Source organism: Onychostruthus taczanowskii, unplaced genomic scaffold, assembly GCF_017590055.1.
Source record: "Onychostruthus taczanowskii isolate IOZ18803 unplaced genomic scaffold, ASM1759005v1 scaffold77, whole genome shotgun sequence".
Classification (NCBI taxonomy): domain Eukaryota; kingdom Metazoa; phylum Chordata; class Aves; order Passeriformes; family Passeridae; genus Onychostruthus; species Onychostruthus taczanowskii.
The window spans coordinates 2,315,291-2,337,602 of record NW_024505561.1 but is presented as its reverse complement, the minus strand read 5'-3'; the positions used below and the strand labels follow the sequence as shown (position 1 = coordinate 2,337,602).

At 37.8% G+C, this 22,312-nt stretch overlaps 1 protein-coding gene across 1 annotated transcript in view; it reads right to left on the bottom strand.

Moving 5' to 3' along the window:
- GPC6 (glypican 6) overlaps positions 1 to 22,312 on the bottom strand; it is a 716,537-nt gene that overhangs the window by 60,968 nt on the left and 633,257 nt on the right. Inside the window, 1 exon segment of the mRNA XM_041423396.1 lies at positions 7,007 to 7,137. Coding sequence (XP_041279330.1) covers positions 7,007 to 7,137 — 131 coding nt within the window.

Sequence of the window (22,312 nt, the reverse complement as noted above, 5' to 3'; positions counted from 1 at the left end):
CTGAGTTAAAATTTTGAAGTGCTCTCATGAAGTAGAATCCTAGTGTTTGCTTTCACACCAAATTTTCCAGTTTTAGAATCACCCTCCTGTTTTTGTGACTGTTTCAACATTTTCCTCCATTCAAAAGAAAAAGAATTTAATGTCAGAATTTCTCATAAGATATATAATACAAAACCCTAATGCCATACACAGACTGTTTGAATGTGGGGGTGATAACTATATAAATGCTGTGTTTTGGTTCTAGGACGAAATGACTCCTTTTTGTGTGGCTATGTTGGTTTCTGTGGCCAGGTTTTGGTAGTGGGGGGACTACAGGGGTGGTTTCTGTGAGGAGCTGCCAGCAGCTTCCCCCATGTCCGGCAGAGCCAGTGGCAGCCGGCTCCAGGACAGCTCTGCTGGCCAAGGCTGGGCCTGTCAGAAATGAGAGTAATGCCTCTGTGATAGCATGGTTAAAAGGAAAAGAAAGTCATTGTGCAGATGAAACTGTGGCCAGAGAAGAGCAGGGTGAGAACATGTGAGAGGAACAGCCCTGCAGACACCAAGATCAGTGCAGAAGGAGGTGCAGGAGGGGCTGCAGGGCCAGAGCTGAGATTCCCCTACAGCCCCTGGTGCAGCCCATGGGGAGGCAGCTGTGTCCCTGCAGCCCATGGGGAGGCAGCTGTGTCCCTGCAGCCCGTGGGGAGGCAGCTGTGTCCCTGCAGCCCATGGAGGTCCCTGGGGATACAGAGATCCACCCTCAGCCCATGGAGGACACCCACACCAGGGCAGGTGGGTGCCTGGGAGAGGACGAGACCCCGTGGGAGGCCTGTGCTGGAGCAGGGTCCTGCAGAGCCGTGGAGAGAGGAGTCCACCCTGGAGCAGGTTTGCTGGCAGGACTTGTGAGCCTGTGAAGGGACCCACACTGGAGCAGGCTGTTCCTGAAGGACTGCATCCCATGGAAAAGTGACCCAAGTCCAATGTGCAACCTCTGTTTCTTTCAGGGTACATTAAATTGGCTCTCAGGTTTCCTGATGTTAATTTATAGGCCCCAGATGATTCAAAATTTGCTGAAAGAAGCTGATTAATACTAAATGTATGTCCAGTCATCAGGTCTGCTTTGGCTCAAAGTCCAGCAAGTCAGCTGTTGTATGGCCATTGGGATTTTTAATTTATGAGTGGAATACTGTTTGTTCTGGTTTGAGAATATCTGTTTTAAGAGTTTCAAGCCTCCCTAGTCCTGAGGACTATTGGACAATGAATTAATTCAATCAACCAAGAAAATTGATTTTAGCTTGTAAAACTCTAAACCTTTTGTCAGGAAAGAATCTTATTTTTCCTTTGTAAAAAAAATTCAACTAAGATTAATATTCAAGATTTATACATGATCGTGTAGGATACAGTATAATTTTAAGGGTGAAATCTGTATGTTAAGAGCATGAATTATACTTACAAAAGTTTACTTAATTTTCTTCTGACTCGAGATAAGTTATGCACTGAAAACATAATTATTTATTTAGAGATCTATAAAATCCCATTTACTCAATTAAGCAACTGAGTATTTGCCTATGAAGCAGCTGACAATTATACAAAACATACAACTAGATTCTCAGGAGAAAGGAAAGTGAGGCAATGTCTCCTTAAAAGTCCCAGTGTGTGATTGTTAAGCTACTTGTACGGCCATGTGGTGCAACTGCAAGTCTACATAATTTATATTACATCTTTCTTATGATGTACTGAAAAAAACCCAGCAGAGACTTTGTGGCATTTATCTTCATACAAATAGTTTCAGCAAGTGGTTTTATACAAACAAATTTACATACAGTCAGACAATAATAAAGATGGAAACTAGACAGTAATATTTACATGACAGAAAAAGAAATAACTTGCTTTTTAAATAACCTAACAGAAAGCAGTAAGGATACAATATTCAGTAACTGAATTTTGAGTCAAAAGAGACATTTTAAAATTTGCATCCTGGTATTAAATGACAGAACACAAAATGTAAAGATGATAACTGATATTAACAAATGCTTCCTAAGAAGAAGCACATGAAATACTTTCTTTACAATGCTACTCAGAGGTATTGAACAATTTCTGGAAAAATACTCAGGTGTTTCATTACACATTCTGTGAATTGGTAGCATAAACCCACTCCCTAAAAATGTATATTTTATATATAATTGGTGCAGTCCATTTAATCTGAATTTAGAGAATAGATTCCATTTGAAATTAAGAAAGCTAAATTTAGTTGTCATCGTGTATGCGTCTACATTTAAGCTGTACATCTAAGCCAGGGAAGATTAAAATATTTCTTCTGTTTCTCTCTCATCAGCATCTACAGCTGTTTGGGATGTTCTGGGATATCTGAGATGCCTGTTAAGATTTTATAACACAAAACCATTCCTGGCTGAACAGCTGTTAAAGCTCAAATGGACCAAATCTCTATGGTCAGGGGTACGAACCAAGCCGTGAGAACAAGTCAACAGAGCTAGTGAAGAATTAAGTCTCTTGAGCTGAGTAAATGGAAGTATCTACTTCAGGACTAGGATGTAGATACTGTAGAAAAAAGAGCCCTTTTCCCAGGAGAATTTGACGTTTTAAATTTTTGTGGAAGATGTAGTCTGTTCTCTTGGGTCATATTGTTATTTAGCCATGTGCTAGTGCTCAATGTTTCCAGTTGATTGTCTCTATATGATTCTGCTCCATTGACTCTTCAGATAGAACAGCATTGATTTTTTTACCTGCACAGAGCTCTGGAAAGAACACAGATAAATGAAGAGGTTTTCTTAGTATGAAACTTGTGGACTATTTTAGAAAAAACCTTGGATGTAGTTCTGTGAAGATATCCTCCTTATAAATAATGCATACGTACTGTGCTATGTCATGGAACTCATTCATCCGTTTAGCTGAAGTAATTGCTGAGAAAGAACATATATTTATAGGTTAAAATGGCACATCCATCAACTTAGATAAAAGCAGATTTAAGAGTTACAAAGGGGAAACTCAGTTATGGGATAGACTGTATGAAAGTGGAAAAATATGGTCATGGCAGCCAAATGACTCTTCCAGCAGTCTAACATACTTGTATAGGACCAGACCATTGCAGAAAATAGTTCAATATGTTGTGTTTTGTGCAGCAATGGAGACATGATTATGCTGATGCAACCAGATTAGTAAATTTCTCCACTGTGAAAAAAAAGGATGTTGTAACATCTTTTGTGCTGCTTTTTGAGTTTTCCTGCACTTGTGAATGAGAAATCTCTATCGCTAGGCATGAACTAATAAACATTCATGTTTTTAACATGGAGCAGATGTAGCATTTACTTTTTGACTTGAAGCAGGAACCGAAGGTGTTGGTACTGACAGCCTTGTGGGAAAATTGTGAAGGTTCTCAAAACATGCTTGTTTTGGCCAAGATTGAAATGAGCATTTATATGTTATGACTCTGAATGTGACTACCTGAATTACCGCAGGGAGAATGACAATGAGAATAAGGTAAATGTATGCTAAGACTAAGTCTTGGATATGAGCTGAACCTTAGGAAACAATGCACAAAATGTAAAAATTTTGCCTGAGAAACAATCAACATGTTGCTGAGCACTGAATTTGGCACTATATCGTTCAAATACAAAAAAGGTGTCACTGGAGAATTATAAAGAGATTTCAATAAAGAGGACATCCTGTCTCAGCTATTATAAGCAGAAATCCAAGGTAAATCTACTGCACCATGACTTCTGCCAGAGGCAACCTTCAGGGAACATTACTCTAGTCTGGGTAGACCCAGCCTGCAAGGCCTATTCTTACAAGGTACTGATGTCTTTGGGAGGCATCTCAGGCAGCCGAGGCTGATTGTTTTGCACTCTCTGTGATGTGGTCTGTGGAAGGTACTCTGTAAAAATGGCTGCAGGTGCTAGATGATGAATTTATGGAAACTGGTTTTGATGATCAGCAGTCCTTGTCTTCTCTTGGAGAAAGGAAAGTTTGGGCATATTCAGAGCATATAGATCCTTCCAGCAGAAAGGCCTTGGGCCTTGGAGTGTGACTTTCTGTACTGTTGCTCTTTTTTGACAAGCATCTCCAGTTGTCACAGCTGTCAGGAATGGGACTTTCCCCGGGGCAAAATAAGGACCTTGTGTGGCTGTCATTAAGGGACATGACAGGTGTGCAAGGTGAGCAGCCAAGAAGCCTAGAGATTTGTGGTCAGACTTCCTGGACAGGCAGTGCTGAACATAAACTGCTTAGAAATACCAAGAAAACAGAGAAAGATTGCAGCCTCAGCAAGAATTGGAGGTTTTTAACATAAGACTAGCACATGTTTAATGTGAACTGTGCTAGAAGAATCGACCATAATCATCACAGAAACACGAAAAGCTAATGGTCTAGGAACAGAGATGCTCCATTTTATGCAGTGAGAGATACTGGAATATGTCTGAGTTTGAATGTCCTTGGTCAGTAGGACAAAGATTGAAGAGGTACATGTGGTATCTCTTTAATTCTCTGTCTCTGTATTGAAGTACAGCTATCAAAAGAGGAAGACAGAGGGTTTGTGCCTTCTAAGGAAATGAAAGACAAGAAGTGAACTCAAGCAATAAGCCTTGACTTTCTGCACTGATTAATTGTTAAGTCATTGCCTTTTCCTTGGACTTTTGGAATAGGGCAATTTTATATAACTATTTGAAACAGGAGCACTGGATTTTGGATTAAATAAGCTCTGGGTCTTCTGCCTACGAAGAGGATAAAGCAAGTGAGAACTCCTTGAGGAAAAAACCTTTTGTTTTCATTTTTTCCACTGCTTTTAAAAGAAAAAACAACATTATATAACATGGCTGAAAATTCTACTGAATACAGCATAGAGTCTTCTCCCAGACATCAACCAGGTTTTTAGATAGAAAAGTCTGCATGTCAGCAGTGAAAAACAATCTATGTGTATGTGGGTGTTGCAGGCATTACATTATTAGTGCATCACCATTTTTCCACTGTAAAAAGGCACTGACTGACTTGTGGAAAAATACCTATGATTCCTAGTCACCACATTTTTCAGTAGGTACAGTCGAATAAAAGGTACAAAATGGTCTGAAGAATGAGAAAACAGAAAAGATCATGATTCCAACACCCTGCTTGAAGCTTTCTGAGTGTCATCTCAGATTAATTGACGAGAGAGGCTTTTCTCCTACATTAGGTTTGCAGTTGCATTCCATGCACCCCACTACATCTGGTGAGGGGTCTGTCATTTCCACTGAAGGTCTAAGTGGTCAATATATATAAGGGGGAAAAATTAGATGACAGAGGATGGATCAAAGTCTGCTTGTATATCATCTCTGCAAGTCTGACCTGGCACAGAAGAGGACAGCACTATACCCAAAGCCTTTGCCTTTTTATAAAAGGGTAAAGCATTTCCATGTCACATGAAAAAAGATGGCTGTAACCTAGGAGATCAAGGAAATCACATTTCACGAGAATAATGGTTTACAGAGAATATACAAAGGTCCATCAAGGATAGAGAGCTCTGTTATCTGTGAAAATAGAATGAAATAAATTTTGCTGATATAATTTCTTTTCTGTTCTACAAGATTAAAAAAAATATTATCTAAAGTTTCTCAGAGGTAAAACTATTGCATTGCAAATGGCATTATTAATCTTTACAGCAAATAAAAGACTTGTGAGGGACAGGAGAAACAGTCTGCTCTGCTACGAACAAGTAGTGAAATGAGCTCATGCCAAAACATCATTGGACTCTGGCAGGGGATGCAGCCTTCCAGCAAATGGAAAAACTGTGAAAACCAAACAGTAAAAAGTAAAAAGGAAAAAGTAAAAAGTAAGAAGGAAAACAAAATACACCTGGGCCTGGGGTGAGTTTTAAGTGAAAATATTTTTTGTTTCTTTTTTGAGGTAAGGGCTGAGTTTGCTGAAGCTAACCTTTAATTCCCAAAATATTGAAGAGAATCTGGCTGTTAAACACCATGATCACTGGTGCCAGAATAAAGTCTCATCCTGCAGGATGTAGACTGCTTTTAAAATCCAAGGAATGTCATGTAGGTTGAAAGCAAAAGGCATATTGAAGAAAATTCTTAGCAACCTGCAGCACTGGGGCCATAAAAAGTGTCTAATTTTGGGTTGACAGGAAGAATGTAAACCTCAGGCTCCTGCTTTTTGTCCCCATTTTTTTTCCCCCTGCTACAGCAGCTTCCTTCCAGTCACTGACTTAGATGGCAGTCTGGCCAGCACCTGACTTACTACTGGGAGTTAAATGGGAGATAGAAGCTCCTAATGCAGATAGCTTGGCAAACTTGACTTCAGAATTTCAGCCACAGTGCACTGATGAATATTAAGGTGAAGCCATTAATTGTTGACTATTGGCTCAACAGCATCTGCTACTGAATTTGAAGGATCTTATTAACAGGGGGTTCGGAGGTGGTGGTGACCTGTGTATACACACACACATTAAAAATGGAAAGGAGGCAGCCGGTATCATTAGCTCAGTTTATCTTTGTGTCAGAATCCAGACAAAACTCTATCAAACTGAGGTCTGGTAATCAGAGACCGGCCAATGTAGCATTTCCCTAGAGTGGCTATTAAAGGAGGTCAAATGAAACATTTTGTGTATTCACCTCAAATACATTGTGCTCAGTCTGACCTAGATAAATCAAAATGTGTTTGGAAGTTAATATGGAGAATCACAGATGAGACACGAGTGGAAGTTACCAAGTATACTCTGCAGGATAATGCTTACAGAGTTACCATTGGTTTTCAGAACACTCTATTTTCCTTAAATCTCTTACAGCTTTTACTTTGAAGTTTAATAAATGGTAGCGTTCTCCCTTCCACTTCCTTTTGAAAAATCCAAGCTTGTTTAACTAGTTTAACGAGGAATTCAAAGCCAGTGTGGTGAACTGTTGAACAAGCAAAAGTAATTTCTGGTGGTCTGGACAATCTTTCTTAAAGTCTAGACAGAAAAATTGGTGGAGATGTTTTTCCCCCCACTTGTGACATTCAAAAACATTCAGAGAAGGCACGACTGACACAGTACCTTTGCTGACACCTGCATGCTGTTCTCTTGCATGTTCATGATGGCTTCAGAAATCTTGACATCAATGGGATCCATGACTGATTCAATGTTGAATGGTCCCTCTAATCTCTCCGCTACCAGAAGCATAGCATCTGTTAAAACACAAAGCAGCCATGCCCTTAAAGAAGGGATACCTTTGGGTTCCTCAGGCAGACAGACCAGCACTGCCAGCGTAGGTGTGGATACTGAGCACTCCTCAGCAGGAGTCTGGGGGGATGTTGGCAGCAGCACTGTGAAGTCTGCAGGGCAGCTTCCCAGCTGTCAAAAATACCTTCCCCTACTGCTGCCACCACAGAAAGAGGAATAAAGACTTTAAAAGTTAGATTAATATTAGTTGCATAACACTATCGAGCTTGGGGTAAAATTATTTTACACAGCTTCTCGAAGCAGCCAGTGCTTTGGAGTGTACTTATGTAATCTCCTTCCCAAGAAAAAGCAGGATGATAGAAATGAATCCTTGGGGTATGTTCTTAGAATTTGTGTGAGATGATGAAAATTTTTGTATGATCTATTGGGGTGTTATAATTAAAGCAGATGTTCTTTCTGACCTTAATGATCTCATTTTCTTGCAATATGAACAGCAGATGAATATAGGATTTCTGCCATAGTATATAGGTATAAACTGTGTTTGCCTTGCTACATTTTCAAAACATGGCTGTAAATTGTATGTAGAAACATATAGTGTTTGAATGTTTTGGATTAATACAAAAAAAGTTTTCTTAACTTCCAAAAGAGCTCATCTGCAAAATAATTTAATCTTTTGATGTTTATTAACAAATGAAAACCAAGCAATTGGACAGAAATTCATGGCAATAAAAAAGGTTTTGCCATGAATCAGATATATTTGTCTATACACAGACACAAATTTATCGTAATTTATGTGGCAATAGCCATGTGATAAACTGGATTTACAGTATATCCTTTGAACAGCATATGAACAGGATCCTTGTCTCCTATGTTAGATTTAAAGTTTTCAGCAACTAATTAGCTTTAAGCAGCAGATGCTTGTAACCTTAACACAATAAACAAAAATCTTCACATGCTCTCTTCTTTATATGCCAGACTTAAGCTCCAGAAAGTACCAAGCAGATTTCCTTCTGAAACAGACCCATGCCTGCTTTGCTGTTTTAAGCACCAGTCCCACAGCAGCTGTGTGGAGAAGCCATGGAGTTCTCCATACATCTGAGAGCAGTGTTTGTTAGCTTTACACTTGGCTGCAAGTCACAGAGGTTTATTCCAAGATGGACATCTTCTCCTTCCCCATAAAAGCACAAGTGCATGGAGGTATGGGGAAAAGGGGCTGGTGTCTCACTCTAGCAGTTTAGACAAACACCTCCCCGCACAGCCTCACCCAAGGACTGCATTAAGTTGTTTATATGCTGTCAGTGCATACCCAGAAATCCCACTGAAACTGGAATTGCTTGGCATGTAGCACCAAAGCGCTTTTGCAAATTTACATCTAATATTTCACAGTCCTTTTAGGCTGGAAAGGGTAATGCCAGTTATTTGGAGTGAGGTGTAAAGCACTTGTTGCTAACTGTGAGAAATGGACAGATGACGGGAAATTGGTTTCAAGCAGAGGTGTTACTTTGCCTGCACCTTATTTTAAAATTCTGCAGTTTATAGCCTTTCCAGTGGGAAGTGGTGAAAACAGGAACTACCTCTGACAGAGAAAACAGTTTTCATACACACAAAGACACACACATACACACACACCTGCACACACACAGATTACAGCAATGTTTGCAGTTTTTCCAAATTAAAAAAAAAAAAAAAAAAAAAAAAATTACAAAGAGAACTTGTAAGTGTGGATTCCTATGAAGTATTTTCTTCCTCATGTTCAGAATGACTTTTATGACTTTCAACATTTATGATTTAGTATTTGTGAGCAATGTGATCAGCTTAAATCCTAGGTGCCACGACCAGTACTAGGCCTTGTTATAGCACAGGTCCTGGTGGCTGGATTTTAGTAGTTTACTTCAGGAATAGGGTTAAGATTAGGGTTACTGCATAAAACAGTAAAAAAGTAGATTTTTTGGGTTTTTTTGTGGGTTTTCTTTTTTTTTTTTTTTTTTTTTTTGTTTTGTTTTGTTTTGTTTAGTTTTGGGTTTTTGGTAGCAGTCGACTACATTTTAAGTTAAGGACAGGTGCCTCTTTATATGAATACACTTTATTTTGGCAACTGGAAGGTTGGAAAAGTCTAGTGCTAAGCCCTAGTATGTGTTTGGGGACTGTACCAAAGCAGAGTTCCATAAATATATAATTGCTGGATATCTCTTGTGAGAATGGGTGGTGGCTACAGCCTATTTGCTGCTTCTTCTGATGGCACGGGGCAATAGTTCTGAATTAAACCTTGAAGAGAAATCTCAGCAATGGGGCAGAAAAGTGCATCACCTTTACCTGAACAAGAACCACAGTTTTAATTTAAGAACAGCCTTTCCTCAGGGAAAGTGCCTTCAACTCCAAAATGAATAACTCTAGGAGATGCAAACTAAAAATCTGTTCCTGGCTTAAACAGTTTGTATCTATAGAAAGATAACCTTTAGCTAATCAGCTTCTATTTTCTGAACCTTAAGCTTAGTCATAGATTTAGTCTTTATATATACGTATACATCTGTATCTATCTATATAATGTATCTATCTATATCTATATCTATATCTATATCTATATCTATATCTATATCCTCTATATCTATATCCAGATCTAGATCTAGATCTAGATCTTGATCTATCTATTAGTCATTGTTAAGGAAGAGGACAAAGGTTGGGGAATGTGGATAATTTCTGGCTGCCAAAGCTTTTTGTTATGTTGAGTTTTTTCTTTCATATGGTATAGTATAGGTCTGATGATGCTTTCAAAGCTGGGGTTCAAGTTAGGTTAGAGGCAAGTTTATATTTCAATCACATGGGCTATAGATTTAAGGTATTGCTCTACATAAAGGAAAGGAAGAAAAAAAGAGAAAATAAAAGAAAACAAGAGAGAAAATCAAACAGTAAATCCCTGCTTGTCCATATTCCTTAATTTCTGTCTCCTTCTCTGGCTTGGAATGAATCTGGACCACTACAGGCAGCTATTCATAACTTAAGTCTGTGGAGCAGTGAGAGGCTATAAGCCTACAGCGACATTTGACATTAAAGCCTTGTGATCTTTTATTTAATTGGATCTTAAGGATATGCCTGGGGAGCAAGGGGTTAAGGGAAAAATATAATTTGAAATATCCACACCTTTATTGATGACAGGTACATTTTTATATCAGCAGTTTGTATTTTTTTTGGAGGGGTTAGGATGTGACATAGGACTAATGCTGAAGTAGAAGCCTCTACAGGGTAGAAGAGGAAGAGTCTGAGAAATGGATTAAATGCTGTGACAAGTGATGCTTGAAGGGCTGAAGTAAAAGAGGTTCCTCCTTCAACATTATTTCTGAGGCTGACACAAGCTGTGCTTCCAGTTAACGCTCATTTTAGGGATCAGCCCAGACTAGAAGTCTTGGACAGTTTGCACAGTTCAGATGAGTTCTCGCATGAATGGAAAATGAATGTTTGAGGACTCATTTTTACCTTAGTTCCAGCAGCTTTGTGGGGCTATGGCTGACTTAGCAGTGACCAGGCTGCTGGGTTATTCTTGTCTCCTTCTGGTAGGAGTACTACAAGCTCAGTCTAGCAAAAGAGGATGAACAAGTGGCACTTCTATGAATGCCAAAATTATTTTCTTAGCCTCTGTCTGACTGGGTGCTTCCTTCTATCTTTTTTCTAACCATTATGCTGTTCCTGACTAAATCAACATATCCAGAAGATACCTGACAGCCACAGACTGAAAGAAGCCTGGAAGAACAAGGTAGTCTTATTATTGTGGATGTTCAGGCCCCTTGGGAAAAACTCACTTCTGTATTTAACTAGCTTGATACTATAAATTTTTTGAGTTAGGCCTCAGATTTAAATTAAGACTGAATTTTTCATCCATAACATTGATTTCTAGGAAGAAACACTGTACAGTGTTTAAAGGGAATTGCTGTCTTGGAAAATATTTCCTCAGGTCATTAGGTGGAATTCTGTTTTTTGGCAACCCTAACTCTCACAACAGTGATAAACTTTATTATTCACTTGTACACTTCCATATGAGCACATACATACCAGCTACCCTGTGCAATTGAGTGAAATGGAAGCTGTTAGGTTGAATACAGTGAAAATCAGATGAAATGTAATAAGCTGAGATTTATGACAGGACAGTCAAAATGCTGTAATGGTCCTCACCAGACTGTAGCTCTTCAAATCTCTAATTGTGTAATTGTGTATCAACAAACACAGCACTCCTGCCCCAAGTCCTTTTTTTTCCCTTCTAAACATGTTGTGAATATTATTATATGAGAAACTGGAAAGATTTAAATATGAAGTTCAGAAAATCTAGATGCTTTAGTCTTGAAATCCTAATTCTCAAGAAATCCTCAACCAGGATTTTGTCCGTTCAGACCCTTGAACGGACAAAAGCCTGGTTGAGTTCAGTGTCTGAGTGGGCTTAATAATTTCTCAATCATCTCAAATAGTAGATATTTGGAACTTAATTATTGTTTGTGCTATAAAAAAATCTGAAAACTGAGTGATTGACTCACTTGTTTTTTATGCTGTTAGTATATGTGGACTGTGTTGTTCAATTACATATGTTCTTGATTTTTCCTCTTTTGTATTTTTCCAAATCTGCTTTCTTAGGTTCAGTATGTGTTCTTCATGTACTACAGCATCTGGAAAAACGCTGGCTGAGGTGAGTGGATCAGGAATTTTAGATAAGTCATTCTTGTGCTGTGGGTTTGTCAGGGATCTGGAAACAATAGCTGTGACTAATTGCTCACTTGAGGACACAGGCTTGCCAATGGCCCTGAGAAAGTGCAGAGCATATGGTACACCAGGGTCACCATCAGTGCTGCTGCTCTCAGTCTCTCCTGGATGCTGAAAAGAGGGGTGGGAACCTTCCTGATGCAGTAACTCCCCCAAAGTCTACTGAAGGCCTAGGGTGTGGTCCAAGGGCCCCCACTGTGTCTGCCAGCTGAGCACAGCAGCTCTCTTTAACTGCTTTATATTCTGTTTTCCATATCAAGAAAAACCACAGGTATTTGTCAGTGGTTTTTAGAAGGACCTTGTTTCATTTTAAGCAGTATTTAAGAAAGAGAACCTGAAAAAATTTTTAGTTTGCTTTATAGTTTTTTTTTTTTTTTTTTCAGTTTCATAGGTGCCATTTTAATGAGAAACACAGGAGAAAACTGATCATCATGCTAAGTGATTTATTGTGTAACTTAAGCATTCAGAAGACCAGGTGTGCATTTCAAGATATGGAAATACTTTATGAGTCCTAGGTGTCCACAGGCAAAGTAATGGATAGACTAACAATACAAATAGACAAGAATCTGCCTCTGTTTCCTTGGAAATGCATTAAGCCACCCTCCTATAATCTTGATATCAAAAGTGATGTGTTCCTGTTTGTGTTATATTTCTTTCAGTGCAGTTTCACAGAAAACTTCCTAGTGAATTCCAGATTGAAATAAAAGGAGCAGGGAAAATGAAACTGATGTATGAGACTTCTGACAAGTTATAACTCCCTCTAAACTAGGCTGAAATACAAAGTTCTGGCAAGAACCATCAGTGCCTCCTTTTTCTTGCCCTTTTCTATCATCCAGAAAATGCAAAGAGGCTCTCATAGGGACAATTTGGGAGGCTGATAAGGAAAGGCATTTTTAGGGTCTCTGTTAATTTGGCTGTGACATCAGTTTTTCCTTTCATACATTGTTGCTCTTCTACTTCAAAATTATCAGTGCGATTCCAGCAGTGGCTGAGCTTCCCCCAGGGGAATCCAAGAGAGAATCTATGGATGAAGTCTATAATTGTTGTTCATGGAAACAAAGAATGGTAAAATACTAAATCGCATGTCCTGCACAAAACTGTAAGGTATATTTTGTTTTGGGGAGAAAAAGGAGGAAGATCTTATTTTAAATCCCCATTAAGAGTTCTCTATTTTTCTTCTAGGTATGTGGTCTTACACTTGTTTATGGAGAACTGTAAAGTGCTTGTCCCCAAAGCTGCTGGTAAACAAAAGTAAGGACAAGTTTTTATTTGTGAAATTTCAAAGGATTTGTCTATGGACAAGACCATGGATTCCAGACTGAACAGTTGTAAAAGAGAGTAAGAAACCTGTTGCTGTTGACTATGACCTTGAGAGTGACAATGACTGTTTTGGGATAGGTTATAATTGTTGATATGCTGGGCATATCAACAGCCCTACAAGGCAGAGATCATTTGGTAGCTTCCCAACCTTCTGACCAAGGGCAAGGGGAGGCAGGAGTCTGGATTGTATTTACTAGGTTGTGTAGGCAAAACTCAGTGAGTTTTCCATCATGACACTAAATATAAATAGTGGTCATAAAATCTTTAGAGCATTAGATGGTAAACTAATGAAACAAATTAAAAACTAAAAATTGAAAAGTGAAATATGGGTAAATATTGACTTTTTACAAATATAATATCAGTGAAAATACATCCCTGTAATAATCTGCCAAAACTTTTACTGCTAGATTATGATTTACTAAAAAAATTCAAGAAGAGGAAAGTAAATCTCTACCTCACATTTAAAGGAGGTGATAAGAACTCTTCTCAGGAAAACAGAATAAGGCATTACAGAGATGCCAAAACTGCTGTTTTCCTTAGGGTCCACAGTCCCTTTTTCAAATTATTATTCATATTAGAATTCTATATGGTTCTATCCTGATGAGGCTAAACTGACACATTACAGATTTCCTGTCTGAGTATCATTAAGCTCCACATACACTTCACACTATGGAATAATATTATAATTTTCTGCATCCTGCTTTATTTAATTTTTGTGGTTTTGTATGTTTTTTTGTTTGTTCATTTTTGTTTTTGGTTTTCTTTCATTTCATGGGAGAAGGCACTTTTCTTGAAATTAATGTTGCACTTGTGCAGAGGGAATCTCAATATTTTTATTTGGATATTCAGTTAACAATAATCAGTTAAGCTTCTCTCTGGAGATATGCAGGCAAATGACTTGTCAGTCCTTGCATGAGAAACTGCTGCATGTGGGGTAAGATTTTTCTGGAGGTGAAAATTGTCAGCACATGAAGCTGAAGCTGAACAAAACAGAGATCAATGGGGAAAACATATCTAGGGTGGTTTGTTTACATGGGAGAAAACAAGGACAAAGAAAGATGGATTAAGGAACATGGGACATGAGCTAAGGAACAAACATGGGAAAATAGGTGGAAGAGGGCAGATGAAAGAAGCCGTCTGGAAAAACCACTGGTCAGCAAACTTGTCAGAGGCTTGATCACTGCAGTCTGCTCTATATCCTTATTAAACGCTATTCTTAACCATTTTCTGGTTGGGAATCACAGCATGGCTGTGCAGAATATTCTGTGTGTGTGTGTGTGTGTGTGTGTGTGTGTGTGTAAGATGCTGATAGCAAGCTTCAAGCCAATGATCCTGTGAGTAGGAGACCAGCAGAGGTTTCTGCTGGACCTTTGGTTCAGTCTGGGTGCAGAGTCTGGACAGTCTCGAGGTCCAGGCTATGGTTCAAAGGAGTTGGTTCAAGATGTGTGTGTATGACTAAAGGGGGCTGCATGCAGCTCCCAAATGAACTGCCACAGGGGCAGTCTGACAGAGATCCATTCACCCTCTTATCCCTTCTGAGCCTATCATTTCTGCACAGAGAAATGGTTGAGCACGGAGTTCTTCAAAGGCATAATGCAGAAGGATGCACTCCTGGAGGTGTCTAACTGTATACAGTACAACCAAGACAAGGAAAACTCCATTTCAATTTCTTTTCCTGCTGTGAGCAGTCTCAAAATTTTAGCTGCTGGAAAAACACCTTAACCACCTCTGGTATTCTAAAGTGCCCAACAGCTCTCTTTTTAAAACTATGTCCATGGCATTCTTAGCTATTCTGGGCAGAAAGATTGATATTTAAGGCAGAATCCAGTTTTCTGGCTTGTGCTTGAAGGGTTGATGTCTGAAGGATGATGTAATGAAGTTATGTCCTAAGTTCTTTTAGGAGGGACTGGAATCCAGAATTGTCCCTGCCAGGTTAATCACCAGCTAATTAAAAGGCAAATTTAAAAATGAGTGTAGATTATCAGATCTAATTATTTATTATCTATGTTTTAATTACAAGAATGTACAGATTTAAGAATTAAAATGTGGTTTTTGATATTTCTGATCAGCTATGTAGCCATGTCAGTTTATGACAGTATCACTTATTTTTCATTCAAAATAAAAAGGAAAAAAAGAATTGCCAACAGTATGAATAAACTAAAAGGATATTTTATTATTCCTGTTGGGATTGTATCTAACTGTCTCTTAGGTAGAGCAGCTCAAGAAATTATGATATATGTATGAAGAGTTATTCACATGCAATTGTCATCTTTTTGCATCTGATAGAAACAAAATGAGTTTTGTTGGGTGAAGAGTAGTTTTTGAGTATTTCACATACCATATGTTTTTATTCCATGTATTGAAAAAAATGGCTATATAAAATTATTCTTTTTTTATGTCTTTCTATAACTTTGAGAAATTCTAAATAGTTTATACACTGTTATTAGATCATGTTTTATTTTGTTCTTGTATGCAAAAAGAAAATAACAAAGACTGGGCAAAATGGTCATCTTTGTTTACTATTCTTATTCTTCCACTACCTGTAGTAGCTGAATGCAAGACATTCTTCTGAACTGGAATTTTAGCTAACATTATTGCTAAGTGTTGAGAATTCTGTCTAAATGTTTGACATGCATCAATTAATAAAATAGAATACATTTTTAAAACCTTTGTCCTGTTGCTTTTTCCATATGCCAAGAGAGGTTTAAATGGTCTGTCACAGGAAATGTTAGTAAATAAGAGAACCCCATTGATGCATGCCTGTATGCTACCTTCCACAGTTAATTTAAATTTGTATTAACATAGACTAGTGTGCATAATTTTTTTTAAGATATGTGGAGTTTGGAACACTGAAAAAAGTCCATCTTTCTGACTCTTTTTTGATGAGATAGGCTGAAATGGTTGAAAAGAACAAACCATAGCCTGAAATTTCCTACTACATTTAAAGGTATCCTTAGTGAAAATCTCCTGGGTATAGAGTTTGCATTATCTTTATATGGTCAAAGACATTAGAAACTCAAAGATCTTTTCAACCCTTCCAAAGCCCATGCAGAGTTACAGCCCTAGATATAAATTCCTAGGTATAAAATCCCTAGAGCTCTGTGCAGAAAAATTTTAAAATAGCTTTGCTATATTCTTCTGACTTTTTTCTGTGAAAGCTATTTCACTGTCTGCCATACATCACTATCAGAATATTTGTCCAGCAATGCTTAATTTAACTCAACTATTTCTAATAAGCTGCTTCATATAACATTAAACAGTTTGATTATTTCTTTGTTAAATCCCTCAGATATATGTAGGTATTTATCATGTCTTTTCGTTTGTGCTTGGTCATATTTTCCATGTTAATTTTCTTATTCTGTTTTCATAAGTGATTTCCTCAGGTCTTTTCCTGTTTTCTTTATTTCCCTTAAAAGAATTCTCTAGTATTGTGGTGCCTAGAACTAATTAAACTTTTAGAGCTGGAGCTCATTAATGTTGTTTTGCAGAGGTCCTTTTTGCTCCATATGTCTGACTGAGAAAACTTTCTTGATTCCCTTGATGTATCTGATTTCCTTATCCCCTTCATCACAACTGATTTATAATTCATATTTCCCATGTCAGTCCTGGCACATTTTTCAAATGACTCCTTATATTCCAAATTTACAGTGAATATAATTTCTACACTCTTTTTTATTTTCTTCCCTGCTTCTAATTCTAAATTTTGTGCAGTAGAGATTTTCCCAGCCTTGGCAGAATTTATGATAACTTTTTTAACACATAATTAATGACCTGTCCATTATCTCTTCTGGAAAATTGACACATATTTTACTTTTATAAGAAGTTTGTTTCAAAAAGCATTTAGTTATTTCAAGAATAAATTCACCCTTTAATAGTATCCAATCTACACATAGCATAGAATCTTGTCTTAGCATCTTATCATAGCATGGATTGGATTGGAAGGGACATTAAAAACCATCAAATTCCAACCCCCTGCCATGGGCAGGGACATCTTTCACTTGACCAGGTTGCTCAGAGCCCCATCCAGCCTGGCCTTGAACACTCCCAGGGATGGAAAATCTACCATTTCTTTGGGCAAACTCTTTCAGTGCCTCACCACCCCCACAGGAAAGACTTTTTTCATAATATCCAATCTAAATCTATTTTCTCTCACTTTGAAGCCATTTCCCCTTGTCCTGACACTTCATGCTGTTGCAAAAAGCCACCACCTTTCATAATCTTTCATAATCTTTCTACTGCTCAGTGTGGTGGTATCTGACTTTAATGTCTTCCGCAAAAATCCAGTTTAAACCTAACAGACTGATGTTCCTATTGGCAGTTTACTGCCTTATGGAAGGGCATTGGTCATCATTCTGTTTTTTCCTCTTCTATTAATATTTTTTTCTGCTTCATAGTCTCTGTATGCCACTAAATGTAATGCATCTTCAGTGCTGCATTATCAATGAATTTTTAGCCATTTTTTGGATTAAAAGGGTCCAGTGGATGACCAGCTAGATGATGAAAATTTTGGAGATAACTTTTGCTCCAGACATATTTTTAACAGACTTCACAGGACCCCAACCTAAGACTTTCTTGTTGTTATTTTTTTAATAAAATGGGATTGGGAGTAAACAGTAAAGTGAAAATGGACACTAGTGTTACTGTTCAGGAGAGTAAATATGAAGACTGGAGTAGAAAATCTGAGAAGGACCTCATGATACTGAATGACTGCACAATAAAATAGAATCAACTGATGAGTATAAGAAAACAAAAAAAAATCCTAATATATTTTAGGCAGCAAGGGTTTTGAGATGACTATTGTCACTCAAAACCAAGCTTTTCAGTTTATGCTACTATACCATTGTAATAGCAATAATCAGAAAACCTCACACTGAATCCTTGAAGAATAACTAGAGAAGGAAGAGAGCACCGAAGAAAATAGGTTTATAGTTACAAATAAATCTACAGTAAAATAATTCATGGATAGTGCATTGCAGAAGTGATAAATGAAAGCTTTACGACATGTCACAAACCATAATCTAACATGATACAATCCTGAATTAGAAGAATTTCCAGAGGATGTAACAGTGGCCAGCCAAATTGTGGGTGACATGAGGGTGTCTTAAGGTTCAGTGCATATTCCAGTACAGGAAAAGAGATGTAGAATACAAAACTAGTGGATCACATTTTATTAATTTATTGAAGTTACAGTAATGATAATTTGTTAATTCCAAGTATATCTAGCAAATTCCTCAGTGTTGTAATCTTTTCAGAGAATAACTGGATGATCCTCCGTTTCTTTGGTAAATTCAACCTTTATTTCCTCTGAATCAAAGAAAATCATTGCCTGTGTTCCATGTGGGAAGCCACAGTTGCTATTAAAGTCTGAAATACAATCTTCCCAGGTACCAGTGCCAGGCTTTTGAATAGACATCCTACGAGTAACATCTTTCCTGCTACTTTGTCAGTAAGATGACTTTATGCCTTTCCTTGCCATAAATAAACAATCAGCCTATGACCATCTTTGCTGGCATGAATCCATCCCAATGGAGCAGCTCTTAGGGAGGTGTCACACACAGTTGCACAGACAAAATTGATTTTTGCTTTTCATTTTATTGATTAATATGGAAATGTACTGCGGATATCTCATTGCATTTAAAAGCCTGCCACTATGCATAGAATTTTGAGATGCCTAATAGCATTTTCTCCCAGCAAGTCTCAATGCAGCAAATAAAAACGGTGGGTTTTTTCCCCCACTGATAGATGTTTGAATCCCAAATGACTGCATACATCAAGGCTGTCACAAATCAATGCTGTTGGCATGACTAATCTATTTATTGTTTTGACATTCCTCTTGAAAGGAAAGAGCAATTTCTCTATGTTTGCCTAGCTGCACTAACTATAATATTGGGATGAAACAGAACTAATCAATAGGGTAGGGGCAGCATTGTAAAAACACTTGAGATCCTTAATTCTTCCAAGTTATCTGTGTCCTGGTCTTTTAGATGATTGGGAGATCAAGAGTAAAAATGTTTGTCCAGTCTAGAGAAGGTCAAAGTACTATAAAAAGTTAATGTTCATCACAAGGCCACTTGTCTGATATACTGTAATCATCATAAATATTAATAACAACAAAGAACAGTGTTTTGCAGAAAATAAAAAGTCTGTTCCCTCTAAAACTTTCACAGCAGGAAAAAAAAAATGCTTTTAATAGAGGGTGAAAAATTAAAAAATGGAACATTTTCTACAGAAAGATTGCTGTCTGGGTGTACATTGCTGAGGCTTCCAGGCCACTAGCCAGGGAACCATTGTATTAATTGTCCCTCTAAAATTTTTGATTATCTAAAATGAACATTTCCCAAAAGAAAAAAATCAACAACAAAAAATTCATTCAACAGCTCCAGTTTCATCCAATGGGGATTTATGAATATGAATTAACTCTATTTCCCCATAAGACTGCTGTATGCCATAAAAATGGATTACGAAGTCTAGGGAGGTATAGGGATGTTTTGGGACGGACTTTCTATAACTTTGAGTTTTAACCTGTTCTTTCCATTCTAAACATGTAGTAGAACCATCCTCCCTGGCTCCCTGAACAACAAATGTGGAGATGTAGTCAGCACTGGAGACATCTGGAGAGATATTCCATCCTCCCAGTTTATTTAGGGGTTGAGTTTGCTGTGAACTTTTTCCTAATGCATCCCCTTTTTAGGAGCTGCCTGGCTAAAGCAGCAGCTTTGTGCATTCAGGCCTCTGCACTGCTCTGTCCCACCCTCCTTTTCCAACTGAGCTCCTCCTCTGCCACTGGCCTGTGCTGGAGACCAGCCTTCATGAAATTCCTCATCTTTGTGTGCATCCACTGAATCTTCTTACTAGAATCACAAATGCTGATGACATTCTGCTATCTCTAACCCAGCTATAGCTCTGGGATATGAACACTGATTTAATGGCATTTCTTCTTGGTCCTTCCAGAAATAAGGAAGAACATGGTGCAGATCCAGTAGCACATTAAGGAAGAAATGTTAGGCTCTGTACCTGTGCTGTTGTACCCACAGTTTATTGCTGTAAAGAAATAACACTGACTTCAGATTTTCTGAATGTGATAGTGTAAACCCAAATACATAAATGCTTAATGCTATACATTTTAAAGAAGACATTAAGTTTATTATTAGGACTTGTATCTCCTGAGAACAGGACATGACCCAAGACCTAATAAACTCATAAAGCATCTTTTCAACAATTTGTTTTGGAGAAGACTCTTCATTCCTGTTCTCAGATTGTTATGAAAGTATCCAATTTTTTTCCAATTGGCTGAGTGTATGGAATGAAATAACTACTATTCCCATTTTTCCACTGATATCTGTGGACATTACTGTACAGAAATGAGCATGTTTTGGCATGACAGGACTAGGTGGTAATGAAGTTGATTAACAGACTTTTTTCCTGTTAAACACAATAAGCCATGCCAGTTTTGGATCTGTTCAAAATATGGGTGAAAAAAAATCAATGTTTGTCAAATGGAATAGGACAGTACCTATGGAGCAAATTGTTTTCCATGGTTTCAGAAGAGAAAAAAAAAGTGAGAAGACAGAACAAAGAACAGCAAACACTATTCTAAAAGTTGATACAGAAATGACTGCTTTCTTAAAATCCTGTTTACATGTATCATATTTTTCAAGAAAAAATTAGAAAAAATGAGATCATCTGACAGTGATATATGCTGCACTGTACACTGGATTCTATCTGCTCTCCGGGGAAATCTTTTCATAGACACTTAATGTTGCTGATATTCAGTAACTAAAAAAGCCTTTCAAAGTCAAGTGTGTTCTGCTTCATTTAAAGGAAAATTTAAGACATATTTTTTGTCCCCACTATTTCCCACGTGCTCTATACAGAAAGATAAGAGCTAACAATATAAATAATGATGATTAACTTGGTAGTCTCATGTTCCTCTGACAACCAGGAAGGAAAACCAAAAGACTTTTATAATACTTACCTCAGCCTAGCAACATCTTTTCACCTAAAGCAGCAGATACCATTTAAATATCCCATCCTTAGGTGGGGTCTCTGCACTTGTGAGTCCCAGCCTAGAGCACTGCACCCAAATCTGGGGCTCCCAACATAAGGAAGGCCTGAGCCTGTTGGGGTGGGTCCAGATGAGAGTGGTGAAGTTGAGGTTCATCTTGGAGAAGACAAGGCTACCGTCAGACCTTAGAGCAGCTTTGCAGTACCTAAAGGGGCCTGCAAGAAAGCTGGAGAGGAAATTTTCACAAGGGGATGTCATGATTGGACAAGGGGTCATGGCTTTGAACTGAACAAGAGTTGGTTTAGAATAGATATTAGGAAGAAATTTTTCCTTTTAGGAAACAAGGGTAGTGAGGCACTGGAACATGTTGCCCAGAGAAGCTATGGATGGCCCATTCCTGGAAGTGTTCAAGGGCAGGTTGGATGGGGCTCTGAGCATCCTAGTTAAGTGGGAGGTGTCCTTGCCTATGGCAGGGAAATTGGAGCTAAGCTGTCTTTAAGGTCCCTTCCAAAACAAACCATTCTATTATTCTATTATATTTTCTTTTGGAAAAGTAAGTTAGACAAGTTCCCATTTCAAAAGTGATTTGCACAAATGGAACTAGAAAACCTGTCCTTTTGGTGATATTTACTCAAACCATGGAACAGAAATATTTACTTTGATTATTTCAAACATTTCTCTCTCTCTCTATGGAAACATAATAGACAATAAATTCAACTTACCCCTTGCCCTAACTTTATTGCTTAATTTTTTTTATTTGTTTATTTTTTTCCTCAAATATTTGTGTGTTTAATGTTAGTTTGCACAAATATCTGTAGAGGAGTTCCAATTCACAAAATTATTGTGTCTGTGATTCAGAAGAGTTTGGTCAATCTTGTCACAGGTCCAAGACCACAATTTCTTGATGGAAATGAAAGAAAAAAATTTTACTAAAAACACCAGTCACTTAGGTGTAAAAAAGACAATATATAAAAAAACAGTCCTTACTGTTTTGTTTGATAAGAATGAATCTCACTAATTTAAAATGGAAAAGGGTCTGACTAAAAAAGAATATGAAAAATATCCTTACCTCTACTACACCTCTTACTACAAAGCTTTTCCTTCCTTCATTC